General features: G+C 42.2%; 1 protein-coding gene and 1 long non-coding RNA gene across 6 annotated transcripts in view; one reads left to right on the plus strand and one right to left on the minus strand.

Moving 5' to 3' along the window:
* On the minus strand, positions 1 to 25844 carry LOC141567337 (uncharacterized). The gene is made up of 3 exons (XR_016021283.1): positions 25693 to 25844; positions 24654 to 24750; positions 1 to 377 (listed from the first exon to the last, which is right to left on the minus strand). It is a non-coding gene; the product is annotated as an uncharacterized LOC141567337 (long non-coding RNA).
* Positions 25845 to 25859: 15 nt separating this feature from the next.
* ANKRD28 (ankyrin repeat domain 28) overlaps positions 25860 to 27743 on the plus strand; it is a 149671-nt gene continuing 147787 nt past the window's right edge. For 4 of the 5 annotated variants that reach the window (XM_074312813.2, XM_019725990.3, XM_019725989.3 and 1 more), the window contains exon 1: positions 25911 to 26261. Coding sequence is in view for 2 of the 5 variants with exons in the window: in XM_019725989.3 (XP_019581548.1) it covers positions 26235 to 26261 (27 nt within the window). In the remaining 3 variants the exon portion in view is untranslated. Of the gene's footprint in view, positions 26262 to 27743 lie in introns of all 5 variants that reach the window. The other variant, XM_019725988.3, reaches the window with a different exon arrangement.

Genomic DNA, 27743 nt, shown 5'->3' on the forward strand with positions numbered 1-27743 from the left:
TCTAAAATTCACTGCATGGATTAACTCAATTAGTCCTCACAACAGCCCTATCAGGTAGGTATTATTATTCTTCCAATTTTAAAGATGAGAAAAGCGAGTGTTGGAGAAGTAGAATAACTTGCCTGAGGTCACCCAGCCAGTGTCAAGATTTGAATCCAAGCAATGTGGCTCCAGAGTCTGTTCTCACAGCATCTCCTTTGACAGTAAGAGGCCCAAGGTGTGGCCCTCACAGACCGTTGTTTTTCAGGAGGCCATGGTGCCACTGGCACCAGGATGCAGTATCTGGTCCACACTTGTCTCTCTCAGTCTGTAACTTCCTGTCCTCCACTGCCCAGGCATGGTTCACACTCAGCTTCACACTGGAGCCATGCAGATTTCTGAAAAACAGTTTTATTACAATTCTTATTATCACAATTTTAAAAACGAAGAAATGTTTCAATAAGCCTTTGCACCAATAATCCAGAATGAGATAGAGGATGAAACGCAACAATAAGGCCCATGAGAAGGTATTAGATAAAGAAAAAACCATTTAGAAAATAAAAAGGTCAAGAGAACTTCTGAGAAGTGGATTTGGTTTTATTCCGAGGTTAACTTAAAAGTAGCTACTGAAAAGTAATCTCTACCACAATATGTAATCATATATATATATATATATATATATATATATATATATATATATGTTATCCAAATTAACTGATCATTAAGCCATAAGTCATGTATGAACAATGACTAAAATATGTTGGATCAGATGCATTGAAATGGGTAAGTTACTCCAGGAGAACTACTAGAGCTCCCCCCAATACCCACCAAGCACCCCAAGTGGGCCAATGCCCTCTTCAAGGCAGGAGACTTCCTTGCCCACACCTACCCACACCCAGGAGGGTAGACAACCATGGTCCAGGGTTAAGACCATGACTGTTTTTGAAAGACTAGGCTCTCAAACTAGACTACTTTTGTTTCCCTGCCCTTCATTCTCTACCTTTTCCTTCATAATAATAAAAGCATTGACTCGATGGTGAGGGTTTCAACCTCTTGATACTCGAAGTAGGATCTGTGAACCGACAGCATCAGCGTCACCTGGAGATGGTTAGAAATGTACAATCTTGGGCTCCACCCCGAGATGTTGAATCAGAATCAGCATTTTAACACAATCTCAAGTGATTCACGTGCTCATTAAAGTTTGAGAGGCACTATTTTAATCTTTCTGAACCTCATTCTTATCTTGCAAGGTTATTGTGAGGAATAAATGTATTCAAAGTACCTGGCAAGTACTAGGTGCTAAATCCATTATCACTTTCCTTCACCTGGCACCTGGCAGTGCCACACCTCTGTGCCCAGTCTCCATCTGCCTGAGCCCTTCTCCCTGGCCTGGGCTTCTGAACGGAGACCTTAACGTGCTTATTCAGACACTGCCACTTGGCTGGTGTCTCAGGCTGACCTCAACGCTCTCCTTGGAGTCCCTGGCAGGCTAGCTGGGGCCTGTTGCTATATTTCTCAGCACTCCCTGCTGACCTAGACTCTCTCCAAGCTCCACCTCTCTTGGCTTGTCCCTTCTTGTGGACACCACAAACCCTGCAGCAGCACTTATTTTAGTCATGCTGCCATTGCTCAACGTGGTCTTGGAATTGCCTTCACAGCCTCTCACAGTGCCTGACCCAGTGTAGGCACTCAACAGAATATTCCTTGGGGGAATGAATGAAGGACAAGAATTTCCTTCATTTTGGGTCATGGTATTGGGGTTAATACCTCTTTTGGGGGACTCAGTCTCTTCGCTTTTCCTTTTTCACATTTTTCATTGCCAGCCGAAAAGTGTGATGCAGAAAGCTAAGATTTAATGTCACTCAGGAAGTAAAGGCCAAGGAAGAATACCTGACCTGTTCAGATTCTAAATCTCAATACCCTATGCAAGAGAGCCCTGTGGCCCCACACTGTCCAGCCTGCTCACTGTGATTCCACACGTAAAACCAAACTGCCAGAAGATAATAAAATATTCTGGTCCTGGCCTGGTCACTGTAGACTGATGGTGTCCTGTCCAAACCTCCTTTACTCCCAGCTGTTGCAAGTGCTCTGGCTAAAAACTTCCACCTATGGCCTCCTTTCGACAGGACACCTGCTGTGGGATGAGCTGTCTCCCATAGAAATTTGGGGGATTTGTCATTCCACTCTCACCGCAAGCATCTAATGAGTGATGAATACAGGGGCACAAAAGCCTGGTCCTCTTATCTTCAAGGTGGAACAACTCTGTAGTGGAATTCACATTACAGAGTCCCCATGGATCTGGCCAAGGCTAGAATTTACCTGAGCCCACCTCCCTCCTCAGCTCACTCCACAGCCTATCCTGCTCCCCTCACTCCCTGGTTTCTTTCCAGGGCATCCCTCAATAAACTCTGTGCACTGAAAAGACTGTCTCAGGCTCTGCTTCAAGGGAACCTGACCTAAGACAGCACTCTTGGGATTCAGTGGATACTAAGTAGCAAGACAAGTGTCCTGTGTTCAAGATCCTGAGTGCTCGTATGTATATAATAACATAATCACGAGTGTGATAGCCTATCATCCTTGCCATATTCTTTTAGTTAGAAGCAAGTTCCTGGTCCCGCCCACACTAAAAGGGAGGAGATTATACAGGGCATTAAAATGGGTAAAATTAGGGTCTGTCCACCACAATGATTATAGAGGGAGGATAGTTAACAGGAAGCCTCTCGGTAAAAGATGCAAAAGCCTGGCTGTGTAAGAGAAAGAATTGCTTCGTTGCTAAGTCTCTCATTCACACCAATCTGTTCTTAAGCAAGGTCTTCCTTGTGGTTGGTTACCCTGAATGATTTTGATCGCCTGCCTTTCTGACCTGTTATATCTGTGTGCATTTTGACAAACAATCTTACCTGTCTCTGGACCACTGGTTCAGGCGTGGACTCTCCCTGGCTTGTTATGTAGCCTTGCCCTATCTCTGCATTCTTGCAGCTATTGCCTCTGGCCCCACACTGGTCATCTTTTTTTTAAGTTAATTTCCTGCCTCAGTTTTCATATAATTGATCATAACTGTCATATGGGGAAAGGGTAAAGCTCATAGGTCAAACATAACACATGATAATTATTAAAATTAAATAAGCAAATGTCGGTTAAATTTCTTTAAAGAAAGCTATTTTAGATTAATTGTACTTTTCCTTGACAAATTTGACATCATTTAGAGTTTTTTTTATCCTTATGATAATTTTTTTAAAAAACCTGTAGGATACCATCCCTAGCGAATTTGGCTGGCATTACTAAAAATCACATTTTACTGAAAGCTTGTTGGATTTAGAGTTCACATTTTATGTAAAATTTGGAGTCTTTGATGCTTAATTTATTATCTCTCTTTCTGAGGTCTGCCAGTGTCAATATATTTTATTTCACTGATGGAAACACTTAATAGTAAACATTAGACAATGAAACAATAACATGTTATTCATCCAGTATGATCAGAAAAAATAAAAATAAAAAACAACTAAGAGTTCACCAGTGAAACAAAAGGAATCTGAGAAAGGAAGATTATTGCAGAAAATGACTCATCAGGAATGGCAAATATTTAGCCTGGATGCCTCAACTCCTCCAACCTGTGCTCATGAAACTACATCATCCATCAGTCACTATATTCTGCTGCGTCTGAATAGAGCTGCAGAGTTCTTCTCAACTCTAGGAAACTATTACCGATTTAGACAGGGCTCTTCAGTTACATGTTACAAAACCCAACTTGGGCCACCGTGAGCAAATAAGGAGGAATTTCATACAAACATACGCGTACAAGGGTGTCCCCAAAAAGTCAAGCACAAGAATGCAGGAACCAGGTCTCAGGAACCTGACACCAAGAAGCCATCAGGACGTTGTCCCTTATCTAAGCATGTTTCTGCCTGTTTGTTTCACTTCTTCTCTCTAGTCAGGCTTTCTCTGCATCTCCAATCTTCTTGAGGTCATGTGGCCACTCACAGCACTCATGTTTCCTTTTTCCAATTACAGTCTCCTACAGAGACCTGTATCTGAATCTCAGCATCAAATTCCTGAGGGAGAGGCTCTGAGTGACTGTGCTTGGGTCAGGTGACCTCTCCTGGTCCAATCAGTCATAATCAAAAGGGAAGCAGCCGTATGCAAAACAGCTGTCTAGTGCCCACTTCTGTGTAGTGGGGAGCAGTTCTCAGAGAAGGTAGGGGTGGCTCAGAGCCTGAGCAGACAACACAAAGATGTTTTCTATTACTATGATCAACCAACAGGCAGATGAAACATTTTCTCCTCTAGATCAGTGCTCTAGCTCAGGACCTAGATCAGCGCAGACCAACAGGATTTCTGGTGATGACAGAGATGTTCTAACTCCGCACTCTCCAAGACAATAGGCACTCACCACATGTCAGCTAGTGGGCACCTGAAATGTGTCTGAGGAACTGAATTGTGGATCTTATTTTTAATTAATTTAAATTTAAAGAGCTGTACATAGCAAGTGGCTACCATGTTGGAGAGTGTAAACTTAGGCCTTTCCAGCTTAAAGATATGAACTGAGCTCCCAGACATAGCTGATTAATAACATAACTAGAACTTAAAGCTTGGTCTCCTCTCTCTTTTTAATTTTCCATCTTATTAATTGGAATTGAGGAATCTGCTTAAGTGAGTTTTCTCAGATAATTCAAATTTGCCATTTTAAACGTCCATACCTAACCCTTCTTTGATGTAGTTTTCTGAAATGTATTGCACACTTCCCCACCTTGGAGGAAAACAAAACAAAACAAAACAAAAAAAAACCATGTAGCCATAATTGTAAACTTAATAACACGAAGTTATAATTGTGACCCTCATGTGTCATTCTGGGTTATAATAGCGAGGCCCTCTGAATAGGGCCTAGTGAGTCTTACAGGGCTGTCTTCCCAACACTTATGTCTGTACAGCCGGGAGTGACTGGGCTGCTTCCTCTCTTCTTGTCATGCCTTGCTTGGTGTGGTAGACTCTGACAGCGTCCCCCCTCCCTTCACTAGCTCAGCAAATGAACCAAGGACAGGAATTTGATCCATCAGTGGGCTTAATTTCACCCACAATTCTAAACCATTAGGCCTGAGGGGAGTTTCACAATTGAGTCAGGTACACAGTGTTTTGTACAAAATTTTCCACAATACACAGTTTTTTCTTTAAGGTCTGTAATAATGCAAGTCTCATAAACACCGACTGCAGGATAAAAGGTATGGTCCTTTGTTTTACTTTCATTGTGCCAGTCTGGATATGTCAATATTGCAATGTCTAGGGCACCAAAGCAGGATAGGATTGTGCACAAAATATTTTGAGAAATGAGACTGAAACTAGGTATGGATTATTTTAGGTTACTTTCCTGAGTTGTTTCTCCAGTATAGTCTCAGGTCATGGAATAGGAAGTTTTATGAGTCTTTTGAAAGTATTCAGAAACCAAAGTGAATTTTAAGAGCACTAAAAGAAATAATAATAAATTCATTTCAGTACTCTCTACTTACATAGTGGCCAGACTTGCAGTAATTGTATCTATTCAAAACATATCTGACTGCATGGGAGCCAGAGAGGGCCCGAAGCAAGGGGAATAGTTGTCACAAAGCCCATGCATTAGAGCCCCTGGCCTGTAGCCAGGAGAAACAAGACGCTCTGATGGCCTTCAGCCTAGGTCTCATGCTCCACTCCGGGAGCCTGACTGAAAGTGCATGAAAAGGGTGGTTCAGAAGGAAATCCGGGTTCTGCTTCCTGGACCACCACAAGCCAACAAATGACTATGCACTTTATTCACCACCATCTCTGGGAAGTATATAATCCATTCTAGAAAGACTTCCCTTACACAATTAAAATGTCAAGGTTTTTGACATCGATGGGGGTAGCTTTCAGTTATCTGGGAAAATTGTTTATGTAAAGGTACCACCAGCAGACAGGTGTTTTGTATTTTTACTTGGCCTTCTGGAACAGCTTAAGGATTTGCTCAAGGGGAGCATTCATTTTGCCTATATACTGCTTTAGAAAATAACTTCACTAACACATTCATCCTTCCATTAGTTATTTATAGTCAAGTTTTGATTATCCGCTAGGCAGGTTCCTGGCAGGGTTTACAGTCCTCTGTTTGCCTTTCTCACCTCCCACTGACACACACTTGCTGCAGCTTGTAGCAGCTTAGAATTTCCCCTGAGTCACAGCTCCCCTGCCCCCAGTGCCAGCTCAGCCACTCCCCTCTCCCAAAGATGTCTACAAATCCAAACAACAGAAACCTACCTGTCTCCCAACCTTTCTCAAGAATGGTACCAGGTCCTCAGGGAGAACGCAGGTCCCGTGGACTGAGGCTGCTGGGCTGCAGGCAGAGTGAGTAGGAGTTCACATGTGCAGAGGTGGTGGTGGTGCTGGTGGTGGTGGTGGTGGTGGTGGGGGGGGGGGGTTGAAGACTGGAGAGGGGTCATTACCCAGGGCAGGACAGGATATTCAATGGCTTCCCCTTTCATTTCACAGCATGGCATCGTTTTGTTCTTTGGAGTGTTATGTATTCCCAAGACACGTGACACACCCTCCCCTCCTCAAATTCCAGATGAGTACAAAAACACATTCCTAAGTCCCATCAGAATGACTTCTTTTCTGTCTGCACTTAGGGCCTCAGTGAAAGTGGCACTGGTGCTTTTTTATCCTGAGGGATAGCCTGCAGGTCTCCTGACTGCTGAACCAGAGCAGTTTCCGCATTAGCTTAGAGCAGTGTTTCTCAACCTCCGAGTTCTGATGTCTGAGCCTCAGCCCCAGAGATTCTGCTTGTAAGTCGTCTGAAGTAAGGCCTGAGCACTGACATTTTCAAACATCCCCCAGGTGACTCTAATGTGCAGCCAAGGTTGAGAACCACAGGCTTAGAGCCTCATTGGCTCACAGTGATTACGAGTGGGGCTCTTCAATTATACAGCTGTGGCTCCACTGATGGAGGAGAGATGTTTGAATACGAAGGGGAGAAGATGTGCACACACACAGAACAATTCAGGAGCCATTGTGCGTTCCAGGGTCAACATTTCATTCACTCAACAAACATTTACTGAGAGCTGCGACCAGGATGGGTGGACACAAAAATGCATGATGAAGTGGCTAACCTCAAGGACACCACAACTCCCTGGAAGAAGCATTCGGACATGTTCTCTGGACACCCACAGTGCCCTCGCAGTGACAGTCAGCTCTAGCCCTTCCGCCTTCCTGATTTATGCCCAGTTAGTGACTCATAAGGCATCTACACTTGCTCGTGATTTGACTGAACACAATCCTGGTGCCCATAGTCTCTGGCTGCTCTGCAGAGTGCAATTGCTGGCATTATTATAGTTATTGCTGCTAATAAAGTTCACTTTTTTACTGCAGTTATAAATACATATGTAGCTTGCGTATTTGAGGAGGCATGTGGGAGGAAATGCTGAGCTGTGGTGCCCTTCTAGAACTGAAGCCACACCCTGGCACCTGTACATATATAATTTTCCTGATACCCCAGACCCCACAGGCTCATCTTCAGGGCTTTCTTAGAAAAAGGATTTACTGTAAACAGCCCTGGTGAGAAAATCAGAAATTAGCATCCTTGACACTTGTCTTCTTTCCTCGGCCCCCCAGATGGATTCATAGCCATCAGCTTTCCTTTTCCCAGGGGCAAACCTGTCCCACACTCTCTGAGGAAACTGGAATGGCATTAGCTGGGATGTAAAACCACCACCAAATGGAGATCAGGAAGATGAGCAGCAGGAGGAAGGGATAGTGATCTTGTACATTTGAGCCTTGCAAATAAGTTCCTTAAATCTAGGATGGGCTCACGGTACTGGTAAGGCATATAAAGAAGCAGCAGATTAAAGCTGGCTGGTTATCTGGAGAAGAGCTAATGGAAGGATTTTCTAAAAGCTTTCACTTTTTTACTAAATGCCATAATGCTATAAATTACTAATCAGCTGACTGTAATTTTACAATTTAGCCTGGAATTTGACCTGCTTTGCAGGAGATTGTACTTTGCGAGTAATCACAGGTATGCATGGTGAATGTCATAGAGCATGTTTCTTTAAAATATATAGCTAGCTACTTTGGTAACACATGTTTATTTGCAAAGAAAATTATGATTATGGTATGAAACAGCATGTGGCAGGTACCGCTGGTTGTTCAAACAGCTTTTTCCTCATTTAGTCATGCACTGATTTGGGAGGGGAAGGGAGAGTCAATCCTCCCCCAAGTAATACAGTTGAGAGTGACTTTACCCTACCCCCAGCACCAAAGAGTAATCCTAATGGGCCCAAGCCAATCCTAGTGGCCCGTTCCCCTCTGCAGGGGCTGGTTTAGGGGTGGGTGTGGTGGATTGTATGTTGCCATCACTGTTTCCTTCTAAGTCTAGGAACCATGCTTCCCAGAATCACCCTCTCTGTCCTGTTTCAGATGATTGCTCACAAGAGGGCAAGATTTGCAAAGAGGATGGTGTTCCTCTTCTAGAGATGGTTATAATTGTATCGGTGGGCAGATTCCCAGCAACTTCCTGGCACAAACTCGAGGAATTACACTTAGGTGTTTCGGGCTAAGATCTTTCGGGGTCAACTCCTCTGATCTTCAAGGATAGACTTTCTGAACTCTGCTCTCCCGGCTGTCCCAGAAGTTGTGTATGCCCCCAATTCTGTGTTAAGTCCTTTATATCCAGAATGCACAGAGTGGCTTTGGTTTTCCATCCTAAACCCTGACTGATACAGTCAGTGGCCATGTGGTCCAGTTCTGACCAATAGGCTGGAGGGCTTCTCTTTACTGCTGAGAAGGAGACTCTGGAAGAAACAGCCCCTATCTGCCTCTGGACGACGTGGCATTTGGATGTGATGATGCCTGGTACAGCTGTCATGATTTGCTGCCAGTTTGAAATGGAGCCAGTATGCAAGTAGAAAGCAGTGCCAAGAGAAATGCCCAGCAAAAGGAGCTGGAGCCTGATGTACTTGCAGCCAATGCCCTCCTAATTCGTGCAGACTCATTCCTGAAGGAAGCAAATGTTAGGATAGTTTGACATTGGCTGCCATGATTCCCAGGGATGAGACGTTAAATGGTGATTCACACCTGTTCACCATCCTTTCCTTTCTATAGTCCCACCCTCCAGGCAAATGAGTACCCAAATAATCAAATGTACCACATACCTTTGAATTAGCTACGTGAGTTATTGGTTTGCACTGGCAGATATGTCTACAATATTATTGCATCTCTTATCTTCTTCAAGCTCCAATCATACTTTAAAATACACTTACATTGCTAAAGCATAAGTAAAAGTCTATCATTTTGAATTTCTTCTTGTTTTACCCATGTATAGGTAGTCCTCACTTTGCATGGTACTGCAGGGGCATAAAAAGACCATGCAAGCTGCAACTGCGAAGTAATCTTACTAATCAACAGGAAGAATGACAAGTTTCATAAAAAATTTTGCCACAATATTAAAAAACTCTTACTTCCATTTATAAATGTACAGTGATGCATAGTTTAAAAATAGTAAAACTAATACTTGATTGTTATTTATGACATTAGAAACACTATTTCTTTGTAAAATTTTTATCAAGAGTAGTTTATACAATGTTTACCTTCAGAGCATCTTTTCTATGCCTTGGCAAATTGCCATGTCCTTTCTAAGTTTAGATCCGCTTCCAACATTTTATCCTTTGCACTTTCAGGAAACTATCCGTTCGAGTTCCTATAATGTGAAAGTTTTCCCATGGCCACTTCCTCTGGGACATCATCCTTTTTCTCATACTGTCATTTATGTTGATAAGTTTGCCTCTGGCTGCATAGTTTCTTGAGTAGCAGCAGTGTTAACATTCTGAATATAAAAAATACATATATACTGGGGGTGCCCAAAAAATGTATACACATTTTAAGAGATGTTATCTATGCTCAAACAGTAGTTCACCATCATCAGAAGTGTGTGGACGCTGATGGTAACCACTTTGAGCACCTCTTGTAATTGCAGAAGTCAGATGTGACTTGTATTTATCTTTCATTATTGGTATATATTGAATATGGCAATTAACAGTTTTTCCTTTCCTAAAATGTGTATACATTTTTTTTTGGTGCCCTCTGCATTATTCGTAGCCAAAATAATCCCGATACAGAAATTATTATGATTATAATTATTGTTGTAAATTCCATATAAAAACTTCCCGGTGAGTACTAAATCAAGGGCACTGTATACAAACCTCTGGAGCTTGCCTCTGGAAGCATAGAAAACCATGGAAGATGAATCCTCCCATTCTGTTCAATACTGACTTCCTAACATGCCCTTGTTCTTCCCCAGGTCTGACTTGTGCACCACGAACTCTGGGTTGGTAGTGGAACCAACGGTATCTACCCTTCTGGAGAAAGAAAAGAGGTCAGGGTTTCCCCGGAAGAAAGCCCGCTGGACAGGGAGGGAGAGCGGTTTTGTTAGGTCACTCTCATCCAGGTCAGCAACTTCACAGTCTCATGAGTCGAGTGGCAGTGACGCCCCGGAGCGCTGTGTTGACAATGACGTGGAGGCTACGTCTGGGCTCGACAGAGAAGAACACTGCGATTGCTTAGCAACGTCAGGCGTAGTTAAGGGAGAGGAGCGCGAGCATGTGTGCTCCGTACAGGCCTGTCCTGGCCTAGAGCTTGGCTCTTAGTGGGTAAGGGCAGATCGTATTCAGATTTGCCAGCATATCAAAAGGTTTTGGGCCTCTCAGGGATGGACTTGTGCCAACCAAATGCATAAGATACTAATTTATAAAGCAGAAGGACAGTTTACTCACTTGAATTAGAACTAAAACTATAAACGTGTACCCGTTATTACGTGGGGACCCACTTGGTATAATGAGGAAACTTGGTCTTCGGAGTCAGGCAGGCCTAGGTTCACACCATGGCTGCATTTCTCACTGGCTACATAGCTTCTCCAGAGCCCTCTGTGGATAAGGACCCGAGTGCTGTGTCTGGGATCAAGAGGAAACAATGTCCTGATTAATTAACGATGTGAAACAGTCAAGATGGGGGGGAGGGGAAGGAGTGGGCGTGGCTGTAATTGGTATATAATTATTATATGTTCTAGTTTTTATCTAGCAACGCATGCTCTCCTGATAGGAAAGTCTATTTTCTAAAATAAAAAAACTGCTTTGTGAGCAAAGATATAAGAGATGTTTACCGCATGATTTTTATGGCTAGTATCATTGAACTATCTTCACAATATAAACATAAATGACAAATGAATAAGAAATGACATTTTGTGGTTCTGGACACCCACTCTCCTGCTCAGAGCTGGAGAAAAAAAAGGGTCAAATTTTGTCACGTGCAAAGCTTCCATTTTATATATACCTTATAGACCAGTGCTAATATAATGCAAGTCATGAATGTGAGCTACATAGGTTATTTTAAATTTCTAGTAGCCATATGAAACATGAAAATACACATTTTTACAAAAATGTTATCATACAGCTTTATCTGAGGGTGATCTTTGTATTTAGCTCTTGGCCTCAGTCATCTCTGGCCAACGATTGGTATCTCAGAGGAGACTGTGGGCCTGATTACCCCATGTCTTAGATCTCTCTCTCTAGTCTGCACTTGCTCCTCAGCGGTGGACAGCAGCTACCCCGCCTGGAATCTGTGGTTCTCTTTGTGGAACACTGGTCTCTACAACCACTACTCTGTCAGAAACTCGGCCAAGATAAACTATTTTTCTGCTTTGGATTCTCTCAAAATTTCTCCTATAAGCACTTTTTTTAACTCGGAGAAAAGGACAGGCTTCTTTCTCCTTCTATAAACTGCATTTATGTAACCCTCACCGGTTTTCATTACACCAGGGTTCTCATACTTGAGTGAATGTCAGGAGCATTGGAGGGCTTGTTAAAACACAGGTCTCTGGCCCAGCTCCAGAGTTTCAGATCAGGAGGTCTGGGGTGGGGCTCCAGCATTTGCATTGCTAAACATTACCAGAGGATGGACACCCTGCTGGTCTAGGCACTACACTTTGAGAACCACTGATATCTATCATTCATTGCAGTAAAGGAAGGAGATGAGAAGCTTTGGGTATTTGGAAGTGAAAGGTATTTTGTAAAGTGAAAAGCATCAGGTTACATCTTTCCTCGAAAATGAACCAAACCCAATTCTGTTGTTATTCTTTCCCAGAACCAGTGCCTTAGCATGCTCCAACACCGCTTCTGCCAAGATTTCTCCCTGAATCTCCTACTAGAGACGGAGCAACCAAGCCGCTCCTCTGCCCTGTCATAGACCTCTGCCACAGCCCTTTATTTTTCCAGTGTTGCAAGCATCTGGGCACACGTGTTGACAGAAGTGTGCAATACCGTAGACCTGTTAGCTAGCAGCATCCTCTCCCTAACACCAGGACCTCTCACAGTAGTCACTCGACCAAAGAGTGTTGAATGATTGACTGAATGAATGATACATGTTTGGAAGAGAAGGAGACTATTAACATGGTAGTTAAAACTTTTCCTAAGTTTAAGAGTCAACAATGACACAAGAAATTGTAAGAAAGGAAGGAAGAACTTAAGAAGGAAGGACGGACCACAACCACAGAAACACTTGGACCTCCTGAGAATTCATTATAACATTAAACTCACTTACACTGTGTCAATCACACACAGTTCTAAATACCCATCATGGTTTTATAGACATGACTTCCATTTGACATAGATGCTGTTACTTGGAGTGACGGACCTGAAGTGTGCTATTATGAACAAAATGGATTCAGTGCCCTTGAAACACTGGGTCTTAGACACTTCTTTTTATTTTGGAAAATTTCAAATATACAAGTATATAAAGAGGACAATGTAATGAACCTTCATGAACCAATCATCTACATTCAATAATTAGCAACTCATGGCCAATCTTGTTTAATCTAAAACCACCCACTTCACCAATCCATGTAATTATTTTCAAGCAACTCTGTGTCATATCACTTCATCCATAAAAAATATCAATGTGTATCTCTAATATATGAAGATTCTTTTAAGAACATAACCACACTACCATTATCACACCTAAATAATAAATCTTTAATATCATTGAGTATTCAACCAGTTTAAATGTTCCCATTGTCTGGTGAACTTTTTCAGTTTATTTATTCAAATCAGAATACAAATAGGTTCATAAATTGCAATTGGTTGATATGTTCTTCAGTCCCTCTTTTTAAACACTAGGTTCCCATTCTGTTGCCCCCAACTCCCTTTTGTATTTGTTGAGAAAGTGGGTTGGTTGTTCTATAAAGTGTCCCAATCTAGAGTTTGCAGATTATATTCCTGTGATGTCATTTACCCTATTCCCTCCCTCTCTCAATAGGCAATAATTTCTTTTGAAAATTTTATAATTTATCCTTTCACTTAAAAAAAAAAGGAAGTTAAGTAGCAGCATATCATACCGTACACGATTTTCTCTGCCTCACTTTTTTCACTCAACCTTATGTCCTGATGATCACTGCCTGGCAGTTCACAGGTATTCCTCACTCCTTTCCTATAGCTGCGTGTTACTGCCATCACGTAGATGTTACAAAGCTTATTCAACCAACAGCCTACTAATATACTTGAATTGGTTTTGTTGCTGTTACAAATGGTGCTGCAATGAATAGCCAACGTATCTACTCTTTGTGTATTTTGCTAGGGCATCTTTGGAATAGATTCCTAGAAGGGAAACTGCTGAGACGAGGGATAATTACATCTGTAATTTTGCTAGAAATTGCAGAGGCTCTGCTTTTAAATGCAATGTGTTTCTACAAGTGTTGTCATAAAATGGATCCTGAAACAGGTCCTATTGTAGTTATCTATTGCTATATAACAGATAACCCCCAAAACAGTGGTTTAAAAACACCATTTATTATTTCTCATGATTGTGCAGTTTGGGTGGGGCTCCTTGGTGATGGTTTGTCTCTGTTCCATTTGGTTGGCTGGGACAGCTTGGCTGGAGCTGGAGAATCCAAGATGGTTTTATTTACATATTTCATACCTCAGCTGCAATGGATGGAACGGTTGGACACTAGCTGGTCTCTCAATGTGGTTTCAGATCATCCAGAATTCCAAGCTTCTTAAACATGGTGTCTAGATCCCCAGACTTAAGTAAAACTGAAAGTTGTAAGGCCTCTTATAGCCCAGGCCCAAAAGTCATATGACATTACTTCTGCAGCATTCTACTGGCCACAACTCTCAAGGCCATCCGGATTCAAGAGGAAGGGAAACAAACTCCATCTCTTGTTGGGAGGAGCAACATATACATACAGACATGAAAGAAATAGTTGATGGTCATCTTTGCAGATAATCTGCCACACCTCCCAACTGTATGCATGGCAGCATGCACACCATAACACATGCCCTATTCTTATCTGCTTCCGTATCAGCAGAATCAGGAGAAAGAGTCTAAAGGTGGTGAGGCGTGAAATACCTCTTCATACCCTAGGTTAAGTGTGTGTTACAGCTCAAGGGGATCCAAAGTGGAGATAACTTCTATCAAGGAAAAGGGAGAAAGTCTTGCTTTCAGGCAAAGAACTTGATAATCTATCTAGAACATAAATCTATTAACACCTATTTTATTTCCATTCATTCTGTTTGTATTTATTCAAGAACTCTGTTCCAGGCTCAGTGTTGAGTACAGTGGTGAACATAACAGACAAGGTCCTAGATCTTGCTGTAATTACATTCTAAATGGAAACTGCAGAACAGGACAAGGACAGAAAGATATATAAGAGAAAAACGTGCCCTTGAAGAAGTTACAATGTAGTTGAAGGTGGGGATAAGCAATCAAGACCTAGCTAGAATCAAACAGAGATAATGGAAAGACAAACACAACTATGAATAAGTGGAGGGAAACAAACACAGATTAAAGCACCTGCTCTACATAAATCACAACAGTACCAGTAGGAATATCTACAGAGGTACTGACAATAATGAGGAATAGACAGTTCAGAGGAAAAGAGAATAAAGGAGGGACGACTGTGGCCTGGGGGAGTCATCTAAGACTGTATGTTGGGAGGGAGGCATGGGACGGGGCAGGGGTTGGGGGGGAACGGGGGTCAGAGCCTTCCCCTATGTATCTGATAACATATTGGCAAGTCCTGGGGGCTGCTATGTGTGCGATTAAAGGTTCTCACCAAGATAGCTTTCTACTACTTGCTGAGAAAAGGAGAAAGACAAAATGGGGTTTTAAAACTGACTGATTGAATTGGTAGGTAGTGCAGTTCTATATAAAATATCACATTATCCAAAGGCCAAAACTGGAATCCTAATGACAGATGTTCAAGGCTTAATCCTTGGCTCTCATATCTATCTACATGCTCTTCCTTGGTGATCTCTCTCAGTTTTGGGGCTTAACAGCATCTCAATGACAATGACTCACAAAAGGATACCTTCAGCTTTGACATCTTGCCATATTCATGTATGAACCCCTGAATTTACATACCCACTTGGAAGTCTAATAGGCACCATAAGCTTCACGTAACTGCATCGTGGATTTTCCCTGATAAAACTCTGCTCCTCCCTTAGTTTCCCTACCAGTTGGCATCACCAGGACTCAAGCCAAAACATTGAAATATTTCTTGACTCCTCTCTTTTTCTAACACCCCACATCCAACCAATCAGCTTGTCCTGTTGTTCTAACTGCACAAAAGATCTCAAATTCAACTACTTGTCAGTACTTCTTCCCCTGCGCCAGCCACCACCACTTCCCATCTCCTAATCGATCTCGGTTTCTCTCATGTTGCCTTCAGTCTATTTCCCACAGGACTGCCCGAGTAAACTTCCTACATTATTCTAGCCTCTGACTCTCCCTTCAACCTCACTTTATGATAGACTTTCCACCCTTACAATCCTCCACCCACAATGGCCTTCTTTACAATTCTTAAACATGCTAAACTAGTTGCTTCCTTGGACCTTTACATTGCACTTCCCCCTTCCATCTTCGCATGAGTAAACGCCTCATTGTTCAGGTCTCAGTTCAGATGGTATCTCCATAGAAATATCTTTCCTAACAACCCTATCTAAAGAAGCCCATAGTTAAAATTCACTAATTTTGTGGAGGCACAGAGGGTACAGTGATGAATATTACAAAGTCCGAGCTCTTGTGGTATTTACATTGTAAATGGAGGAAGTATGGTAAGGAATACTGTTACCCTATTTTATATTCTTCATAAAGTTGATCATGCTCTGAAAAATATCTTATTCATCTTCTTATTTATGTCCATCTGCCCCATTAAGCATACATTAGTAAAGGGAGCTAGGACAGGGCCCTTAGCTCTCTTGCTCTCCATAATAATTCCAGCCCTTACAATGGTGCCTAGCTTATTGGATCTCAATGCATATCTGTTAACTGAATGACTGAATGTGCTTGAATATACTAAAAAATACAGCAGTAACATTACAGTTATAAAGGAAGAATTTGTTATATAGGGAAAACCTTTATGTCCCCTATACCCTAATTATATCGTTCTAAACTTTGACCTCCAATCTCAACCCAACATTATGCTCATGTCAAGAGTTACTGGACCAATTCATTGCCACCAGGGAAATGTACGTCAGTCTAATTACTCCAGAGTGACATACATTTTCTAGAGGGCAACACACCTGTTTGCTTCCTATAAAAATGTATTTTTTCAGGGCTGCATTTAACGTCAGTGTTACAGTTATGGGTTCTGATAGTACTTTCCTTGTTCTTTGACATAACCAATCATGACCTAACCACAAACAAATGGAGCTAATGGAAAGACAAACACAACTTTGTGTAAGTGGAAGGAAACAGACGCAGATCAGGGCAACTACTTTGTACCCTATATGATCTAACATAAACAATGCACCTGACTTAGTCTGATGCTAGACAAATTATGTTGTCCTTCATGGTTCAATTTCCTCTTTCTATAACATTTGGGTAATCATGCTTATTCTTCCTAACTTCCTTGTGAAATGCGTATTATTTTATCAGTTATGGAATGTTAGGCCCTGAGGTATCTTGGTAATCATGTAATCCATATCCAAATGTGGAAACTGAGGCCTGATGAAGTTAAGTGATTTACCCAAACTCACAGCTAATTATTGGCAGGCTGGAACCAGAACTCAGATCCTCCGACCTTTAGGCCAGTGTTCTTTCGGCCTCACCATATTGCAATGTTTGCCCCGTTGTTCAGCTTTTTGTGGGTGTATGTTTTAGCTTCGAGTTAGCTCATACAATTCTTGAAGACAGTGATTATAATTTGTCTCTCTGACAGTACTTAGTTGGTCATATATGAGTAAATATTTATTAAATGAAGGAATAGTTTGCCATCAGTCCATAGCACCTGCCACCCCTCCATGTTGCAATCATCTGTAACTTTCTAGTTACTGCCCCTCATTCGTTGAAAATTTTAGCACCTGGCTCACTGTCTTTCTCTCTACAATAATTCTTAGTGAGTTTGAAAAGGTCATCTGACATTCTGGCCACTTAGTTTCCTGAACTCCTCACCCCCAATGATCTTTTCCTCCACCCACCTCAGCTACCTATTTCCATGCTCGTATACCATAACTCTAAACCTTGATTTTATGCATTCCATTATTTGACTACCACCTCCTGGCGTCTAGTTCACTTATTCTAACACCCTCCTCCAACCATTCTTCAACCACCACGAACTCTGACCCGTGGGCCCCACCAATGTTTCACTGTCCTTCCTGTCCTCACTCTCTTCTTCATCCAGCCTAGATTCCCTGGTCAATCACTGTCATCACTCCTTTGTGTACATCTACAACTCCCTTGCCACTTTCTTTCTCTATCATGCTTACCTGGAAGAACTCTAATCCTGGTTAAAACCAACTCTCTGGCTTCCCTGTCTCTATACCGAAGCAGTGGAACAAATCTGATTAAAACAGTAATATTATAACTGTGCTGGATATCTAAACTCATGATCATCAATTACAAGAGGGGCCTCAGCGGTGCCCAGTAATTCCTCATTTCTTCAGGCAACCCTCAGTCACACTTCTAGACTTTCTCTCTACTTAAACCCCACACTCTCAATGCCCAGTCCTTACTCTGACCTGATAACTCTCAACTACTGATACACTGGTGGAAAAAATTAAATTAAGCAAAAGAGAGCTACCAGCCTCTTTCCCAATAATCTTATCTTCCTCACTCCCCCAAACTGCATGCCTTAAAATGGATGAAGTGTCCATGCTCTTAAGGTTAAACTCTCTGTTGAGAGATGATTCTCATGTGCCTCTCACGTTTCTTTTGTTTCAGGCTATCTTATCAATGATATTTGTAGAGTGAATAGTCTTGGAAGACGGGATGTATCTAAAGCAGTGCTTAAAGAGAAATGTATAAATGTCTATACCAGAAAAGAAGGTCTTAAATTAAAAAAAACCTCTAGGCTTCCATCTTAAGAAACTAGAAAACAAAGAGCAAGCTAAACCCAAAGCAAGCAGAAGGAATGAAATAATAAATATTATAGCAGAAAAATAGAGAAAAAAATTTTAAAGTTGGTTCTTTGAAAAGCTCAACAAAATTGACATACTCTTAAGTAGACTGACCAAAAAAAAAGAAAGAAAAAAAGGCACTAATTATCAAAATAAGGAAAGAAAGAAGTCTATTGTTACCAATCCTATAGAAATTAAAAGGATTATAAGGGAATACTATCAACAGCTTAATGGCAACAAATTAAACAACTTAGATAAAAAGGACAAAAAGAAGTACATAAATGATCAACACTAAGAAGAAACAAACTCAACCTATAACAAGTGAAGATATTGAATTAGTAATTTAAAATCTCACAAGCAAAAGCCCTAGTACAGATGGCTTCCATTAATCTACGAAATGTTTAAAGAAGAAATAATACCAATCTTTCACAAACTCAGAAAACAAAGAGCACTCTTCTTGTGACAGAGTTGGGTCTTGCTATTTTATTCCTTCTGCTCTCTCTCTTTTGAGTAGGGTGTTTAGTCCAATACATTTAATGTACTTATTGACATACTTAGAATTTCTTTTGCCATTTTGGTAGTTGTTTTCTATATGTCTCATGTTTTTTTAATTCTAATGAAGTAATGGAATCATAAAGACCAATATATTTGGAAACTACTTATTTCTCATTAAATACAATAGGCAAAATACAGAAAAATAGAAGAAATGATTCATATTTGTCATCCAAAGATAACTTCGTTTAATATTGTGGTATATTTTCTTCCAGTCTTTAAAATTTTATTTCTATTTAGATGTTTGTTTTTTTGCTTTTTGAGTTTATATCATACTATGTATACAACTGTTACATATTTTTACCTTATGTAGTCTATTAAATGCATTTTCCATGTGTTTCAATCACAGAGGAGCCATCACCAGCAGAAAGATACTAGGAGAAGTTAAGCAGATATCCCCTCGGAAGAGCTTTTGACTAAATAAAATAGTTTTGAATGGCCCTGTTGTTCAAATACATGTACCTGTCAAAAAACTTGGTATGTTAGAAGGTTGGTTTGGAAGGCAAGGTGTCTGAGGAGCACCTGTGTATCAGGAATCTTGGTTATACGCTTTGTGTAACAAAACAAAGGAAAGGCATTATCTCCGGTATGTTTGGTAAAATTCACCTGTAAAATGGCTGGATTTAGGGTCTTGAAGGAGTCATGTGGACTATTTTTTATTATTGATTACGTATGTGTATGTGTGTGTACATATATATAAACTCATGTGATATCAAGTTTATTGATTTTATGGTATTCTAACCTTTTGTCTATTAATTTTTGATGGTGTATTTGCCAATTTTTCTACATAGTTCCATCAAATTTTGCTTTATGTGGTTAAACGCACACAAGTTCACGATTGTATCATGACTGTGTGTCTTCTTGGTGGACAGTCCTTTTATGATTACTATATTATCACCTCTTTATCTCTATCAATCCTTCGTGCCTTAAATTCTTATGTTTGATATTAATGCTATCAGATGAACAATTTTGTTGTTAGTATTTTCTTGGTATAGTTTTTTTAAAAATCACACTTCTCAAAAACTTTTTGGTAATATGTTCTAACCATATATCTTGCAAACAGCACATAGCTGTTTTTCTTTTTTAAATCCAGTCTGAATATTTGTTGTGTTGCTTGTAATGGACATCCCTAGACTTGATATTTATTGTTATTTATTGGACTTCTTTCTACAATCTTATTTGTTGTTTCCGATTTATCATATTTTTAATTTGCTTTTTTTTTTCCTTCTTCTTTATTGCTTGCTAATCCAGTAGCTTTGAGTAAGTTTTCTATAGCTCATTTCTTTTCTCTATTGTTTTGGAAGCCAAACATTCTATTTCTCTTATTCTGGTGAACATCCTTCAATGTTTAATATGCATATCAGTAATGGACTCTGTCATATTTAAAGTTGTTATAATCTTTTTATTCTTAAATTTATTGGGGTGACATTGGTTAATAGCATTATATAATTTACAGGTGTACTGTAATTCGACATCTGTGTACTTTATTTTGTGCTCACCACCAGAGGTCTAGTTTCCTTCCATTACCATATATTTGACCTCCTTTACCTACTTTGCCATCACCCACCCCATTCCCCTCTGGTAACCACCATTCTATTGTCTGTATCTATAAGTTTGCTTTTATTTTGTTAGTTTATTACTTTTTGTTTTATATTCCACGAGTTAAATCATGTTTTTTGTCCTTTTCCATCTGACTTATTATATTTCACCTAAAACAATACTTTTAAGGTCCATCCACGTTGTCACAAATGGTACTATTATATCTCTTTTTATGCCATAATCTTTTAAATAGCCTTTCTACATTTGGGATAATTCCCTGGTTATTGATCCCATCTCCCCAATGTAAAATTGAATTCAGAACTCAAACTTCCTGCCTCCCTTGCAGCTAGGATGCAGGCCTATGACATAGGCTCTACTAATCAGAAGCACCCATGGGCATGTGAAGATACAAGTTCTGCATATACTTCTAATCTCTTCATGTAGGTAGAGGCAAAGGCATCCAGTTGGTGGAGGTGGCAGTGGTTGCAAGATCAAGTTTCTGACAGAACTGGCATTGACGCCGACAACAGGAACAGATGAAGAAAAGTTGAACTCCTGGCATTTGCTACTTGATGGGAGCAGAAGCAGTTTCTTTATCATGCTAGTGCTAGTTCTGTTGCATGGTTTAGGGCACTTTTCTAGAAGTTTAGCCCAAGCCTTTTTTTTTTTTTTTTTAGCTCTCCCAGTAACTCTGGGAATATATCAATTTAAGAAATTCTTGCATGCTGTTGTTTGCAACAAAGAACTTTAACCAATACAATCACTTGTCAAAATCTAAAGTTAAGGAATATTTTACTCCTTCTGAATAAAAGGGAGTGTATTCTTTTATTCAAAACTCCCTTCTAGCATCATCTACTATATTTTTTAAGGGCGACTATTTTAATTTCACCTAGTTTTAAAATTCCAAAATACTGGTACTTAAAAAAACAAAAACACTACTGATTTAGATTAACCAAGGTATTTCCTAAGTTATTTGTTTATCCTTCCTTCTTCAATGTCACTTATTCTTTTTGGGTTCAGCTTTTTTCTTGTTGGAGTATATTTAGCATTTCTTTCAATGAGCATCTGTAAGTTCTAAATTTTGAAAATGTGTTTATTTTATTCTTCTTCTTGAAAGATGGTTTAGGTAAGGATAGAATTCTAGTTTCTCAGTTTGGGCTCTCAATACTTTGAAGATATTTTCCAATGTCTTCTGTAACCTTGTGTTGCTGATAAATCGGCTGACAGGATGACTATCATTCCTTTTAGGATAATTTGACATTTCTCAGTGGTAACTTTTAACATATTTTTATTGTTTGATATTGTGTAACGTCACTACTATGTACAGGACAGGCCTCAATTTTAAAAATGTATTCTGCTTGAGTTTTAGCATTTTCCTTTGATCTGATAACTCATGTTCTGCTTCATGTCTGAAAAATTCTCACACATTACTCTATGGATATTACCTTTCCTTCATACTCTATTTTCTCTCCTCCAGAAAGTCTTTCAGATGTATACTGGGTCTTCTAATTCTATCCTCTAAGTTTCTGAACTTATCTTTGCTGCTTTGGCAGTTTATTATACGCATTTGCCATGTACTTCAGGCTCTCCATAAAAATCATTTTTTATAATATAGGGATTATCTTGTTCAAAAGTCATCAATAGTTTTCTTTTTCCTACCGCATAAGCTATACTTCTGGCTTTCAAGGCCGTCGTGCATCCAGACCCTGACATTGATTGGTTGGGTAACTATGGACACACAAACTTCTTTAGACCCTAGTTTTCCAACACAAAAATGTTATTGAGGTTATTGAAAAACTTACATGAGGTAAAGAATATAAGATGCTGACAAGTGCCCAACACAGTAGCACAGCAACTAAAATTTGGAGTGGTGCACCAGTTCATAGCAATTTCCCTGGTGATCATATCTATATGACATCTTTCCTCCCACCATTTTATATCTTAATCCTCAATGGAAGTTATCATCAATTCCTTGGTTGTTGTGATTGGCTGAGGCATAGGCACACTGGCCTAACCCAACCGACTAGTCATTCCCTGAGACTTAAAATATGAGGTTTCTTTTATGACTGCAGAGTGCTTAAAATGTGAGTAGAGCTGCTGGCTATAGTAAGAGAGAATGAAAGTGATATTTAGAAAAGGAGGAAGAAGAAGATAAGGATGTAAGAGAGATTACTAACACCATTCAAGTTCCTGGCCTCATTGGCTTTGACGATATGGGACTTTTCAATACTATGGATTCCTTTAATATTTGAACACTTTATAGTAGGCAGGAATACCTTATAACAAAGACTTTAAAATATTATAAAACTTTGAACATGAATCTTATTTCATTTTATTATTCGATTACATAGGTTTCTTTTTTTTTTTATTGGTAATTTTTTTTTTTTTTGAAGGGGAACAGGACTTTATTGGGGAACAATGGTCAAATTGTTGTCCTTTCAATCTTAGTTGTGGGGGGTTCTGTTCAGCTTCAAGTTGTTGTTCTTTCAGTCTTAGTTGTGGAGGGCGCAGCTCAGCTCCAGGTCCAGTTGCCGTTGCTAGTTGCAGGGGGCACAGTCCACCATCCCTTGCGGGAGTCGAACCGGCAACCATATGGTTGAGAGGACAAGCTCCAACCAACTGAGCCATCCGGGAGCTCAGCGGCAGCTCAGCTCAAGGTGCCGTGTTCAATTTTAGTTGCAGGGGGCGCTGCCCACCATCCCTTGCGGGAGTCGAGGAATTGAACTGGCAACCTTGTGGTTGAGAGCCCGCGCTCCAACCAACTGAGCCATCCAGGAGGCAGCTCAGCTCAAGGTGCCTTGTTCAATCTTAGTTGCAGGGGGCAGAGCCCACCATCCCTTGCGGGACTCGAGGAATTGAACTGGCAACCTTGTGGTTGGGAGCCCACTGGCCCATGTGGGAATCGAACCGGCAGCCTTCGGAGTTAGGAGCACGGAGCTCTAACCGCCTGAGCCACCGGGCCGGCCCCTAGGTTTCTTATTCCTATATTTCAGAATGATTGTTACCCTTTAGCTGTGGAAATGTAGTTGTTGCAATAATAACATTAAATTTGAACTCCTGCAGAGTTCCCACAGCCTTTCATATCATTATCTTATTTGATTTTGTGATATAAGTAGTTCAGGTAATGTTAAGCGTAGTTTTTATAAATGGTAAATTTAAGATGCAAGTTAAACAGTGTCAAGGGTGAAGAAGTGTGAGAACCGTGTTAGGTATTAAGCATCCTCTACCAGGAGGACTCAGAGCCCACTGCTGCAGTCAGGGAGAACAATTATAAAATATTTTCATTAGTTATTGTTAATTAGAAAATTTCAGAAGAGCCCTGAAAGTTTCATTAGCTCAATTATAAAACTTATTAAAATGCATACTCTACAATTTAAATTCATACTTCCAAATGTACTTGTATTTTCCCAAAAGTTAATCTTTCCCAAATTCCTAATTTGGTTCTTGTTGTGCTTTAAAATTCTAGAACTTTAACCTAGAGGAGAGATTATTGGGGGTGGGGCAGGGGAGAGCAGGATGTACTAATTCCTGGCCAGATCTGCAGTGCTTAATAGGCTCATATATGATTGAGGGTAAATTCTTATACTCCTTAATTAAGATAGAATTCTGTATTATATACAGCAAGCACATGAGTAATTATTTAAAAGGTGATTTGTAGTAAAAGTACTCTAGTAATATTATCACAACACCGTTCTTTTGGAGAACTCAAATGCTTTCACAACATTAACTCATTTACCCTCACTGAACTAAGTGGAGGCTGGGTGACAAACTATCCCTATTTTATCTGCTAAAGGTGATGAAGAGGAATGACATACCGAAGACAATGTTACCACACAGTTATGAGAACTCCATTTTAAGTAGAAAATATAATTTATGATGAGGAATGTAAGAAATTGTTTCTATAGAATCAAGGCATTGATACGTCAAAGAATATTGGAAGGATCATATTATTACTTGGCGATGTGTTTCATTCTGCACTGATATTTTCATTTTTTTATGGGACTAAAAGATAAGCTTTTTGTTATAAATACAGCATCACAATATACTGACAGTTCTGGCATAGGTCCCCTTTTCTCCTGACTGCCATCAGACTCAAATCGATCCTCTAAATAGTCTGTCCCAAGAGACACAACTGATGTAGGGAACAGGGGACTTTTTAAAACCGAGCCTGACGTCACACATTTGTGTTCTAACCATCTGTACCTTTTTTTAACCAGAGGTTGGACCTGCCTGGGCGGACAGACACAGGCGCACAACAGTCTTCTCCTACACAAGCCTGGAATGGTAACTGTGCGGCTGCCTAAGAAAGAAAAGCCAAGAAAAGCCGTTTAGAACTGTGAGGTGGCGTGGGGGCGTGTGCAGCAGGGTGAGGGAGTCATTCCTTTTCTACATCCAAAGATGCTATTTACTGGAAATCCAGCACATCTTTTTTTTTCTTTTTTGTAAAAATAATTGATTTTTCTCGAATGGGAGGCGAAACCCTTCAGATGCAAAAGAATAAAGGGCGAGGGGGGTGGTGGTGGTGGTGGAACGCAAGCCTGGCAGGGGGATTTTGGAAAGAACCACAATGTTGTTTCGGATTGGGACGGCGGGTAGAGAAAGGCTCAGGCAGCCACAACCTGTTTGGCTGCAAAGATGCTGCTTTCCGCGAGTTCCAAGCATCGGCCCTCTCCTCTACTGCTGCCCAGGCGTCACTTATCACCAGTCCGCACCTCCTTCAACCTCCCCAATCCGGAGGGGCGTGTGCCAGTGAGGGGCAGTCATTCTTCTTCTACGCTTAAGATCCGGCCAGTTCATGCTCTCCCCCGCACCCCCTCCGCTCCCCGCTCCTTTTGACCCTGCCTGCCGCCCCCGGGAGGACAGCAGTCTCCCAGTGGCCACCTCACCCCACTCCCTTGGCTCCTTCATCCTCCCCAAACCCAGTGGCGCCTCCTCACTCGCCCTCCACGTGCGAGCCGGGTTTGCCCCAGTCCCCTAGCCGCTCCCAGGAAGGCGGCAGCCTCCAGGTGCCTATCGCTCACGCCCCTTCCGGCCTCTAACCCCGATCCTTCAACCTCGCCTGGCTTTGCGGAGCATCTGCACGCTGCGGCCACGGGCAAGTTGGGGGCCGCTACCCCCTTCCCGGAACCCCCCACCTCCAGCCCCCGGCTCCGCCCACCGCGCCCAAGGCGCGCTCCCAGCAGCACCTGGCTGCCCCTCCCCCGGTTCTGCTCCCCGCCCGACACCCCCGCCCCGCGCGCACCGCAGCTCCGCGCCCACCCCTCGCAGCTTCCTCCTCCCCGCACCTCCTCTCCGGGAGGCGGGGGCCACGAGCGAGCACGGTAGCGTGGCCAATGGGCGCTCGGCTTACTCTGGCCTCTCCCCCGCGCGGCCGCCAATCGTGGCGGGCGGTGGTGGTAATATTGTGGAGTGGAGTTTGGATGCCGCCGCTGCCGCGGGCTGGAACGGCGCGGCGCGGGGGCTGCCAGGGTATTTCGGGAAGGGGGCGTGAGGAGGCGGTGGCTGCGGCGGCGGCGGCGACGACAGCGGCGGCGGGGGCGGCTACGTGTGGAGGCAGCTGAGGGAAAGAGAAAGAAAGGAAGAGGGCGGGGAGTCCTCAGAGGAGGAGGCGGGACCGGCCGGGCTCCTCACCTCTCGGTAGCCGCGGCTGGTGGCTCGGGAGGCGGCACCGCCCCCTATCCGCGGACTCCTGAGCGCAACCGGCCGCCGACCCGTTGGCCCCGGGCAGCGGCCGAGGCTACTGGGCGGGATTGGTGGGCCGGGGCGGCGGCGGAGGCCACCGCCATGGCATTCCTCAAACTCCGTGACCAGGTAGGTGAGGGGCGGCGAGGCGGGATCGCGCCGACCGGGTGGAAGGAAGGGGGGACGGGCGGGCCAGCGAGCCAGCGGTGTGGGCCGCCTGGGCGCCCTCTAGGCGCTATGGCTGCGAGGGAGGCTGTGTGTCGCCCCGGCGACGCGCGTGGGGCGGTCAGGCCGGGAACGCGGGCGACCTTCCTGTCAGCGAAACCCGGGCTGGGGTGAGCCCACGTGCCGCTGGGGGGCTCGCAGCCGCCTCCGGACGCTGCCGCGAGAGGGGCGGGTCCCGCGCTCCCCGCCTGGGCGTCCGCGTCCGGCGCGCTGCCGGGTGTGCGCCTTCGCTCTCTCCTGCCAGGTGAGGCTCGGGCCTAACAGGTGGCTCACCGCTGCTGGGCGGGCGCGGTGCAGGCGGCCGTGACCTAGGGTCACGACCTTGCTCGCCTGTTGGCTTCGCCGGATAGTTCAAGGCTGACTCTCTCCGGGGTAAAGACGGTTGATTTTGCTTAGGGACTAGTTGCTCCACGTGCAGGTTCCCAGACTTGTTTTCTTTTGACATCTTGTGCACCATCTTGGTTACTTTTCTTGACTTAGGAATAGCTGGTCAAAGAATACCTGCAGTAGCGCAGAGTGGTCACTCTTCTTGAACTGAAAAAATACTTTGGGTCTAGCAATGAAATCGTAACTATATCGGAATGATTTGTTCACCTGAAAACATGGAAAGATGGTTAACAAGGCTTTCAGGCGATGCAGAGGTTTCCAGACATTTGTATCTCTCCTTTAAGGCAAAGAGAAATTAACGTGTGAAATTTACCGAGTCGCAGTAAATTTAGTAGTGCTGAGAATTTATTTTTGCCATTTGTTTTTCTGAACAGAAGATATGAATTAGATTTGAAGGGAAAGTAACGTGCATGCATTGGGAAACTGTTCCGAAAGTTTTTACCCCTTTTGCAAAAACAATGGGGAAAACTTGAGATGTGTTTTTTAATATTGTCTCCGTGAATATTGTACCTTAATTTCTGAACCTAGGCAGTCTCATGAATTCTCATTTCATAAGTGAATTTTATGTTTAGGCTGCTGACTGAATTTGTGTATCCTTTAGTATCAGCAAGGTTATAGCTGGTGTTAACATCATCAGAACATGATACTTTCAGAAACTACTGTTTAGTCAATAACAATGTATTACTGAAATACATTGTATTTCAGAGTATAGAACTGCATTGTCCAATCGGATAGCCACTAGCTACATGTGGCAACTTAAATTAATTAAAATAAAACATAGAGTCTCTCAGTCCTGATAGCCACATTTCAAGTGCTCAGTAGCCACATGTGGCAATTGACTATGGTATTGCACAGCACAATATAGAATTTCTGGTTTATATCATCAGAAAGTTCATGGGACAGCACTGTTAAAGAACAACAGGTAAAGCGCAGTTAAAGCATAAACGAATTCCTGCTAATTCTTGTACAGTTTACTAACTTTATACTTTTGATGGTGTG

The sequence above is a fragment of the Rhinolophus sinicus genome, chromosome 5, assembly GCF_057876585.1.
Source record: "Rhinolophus sinicus isolate RSI-liver-muscle chromosome 5, RSI-T2T, whole genome shotgun sequence".
NCBI lineage: Eukaryota > Metazoa > Chordata > Mammalia > Chiroptera > Rhinolophidae > Rhinolophus > Rhinolophus sinicus.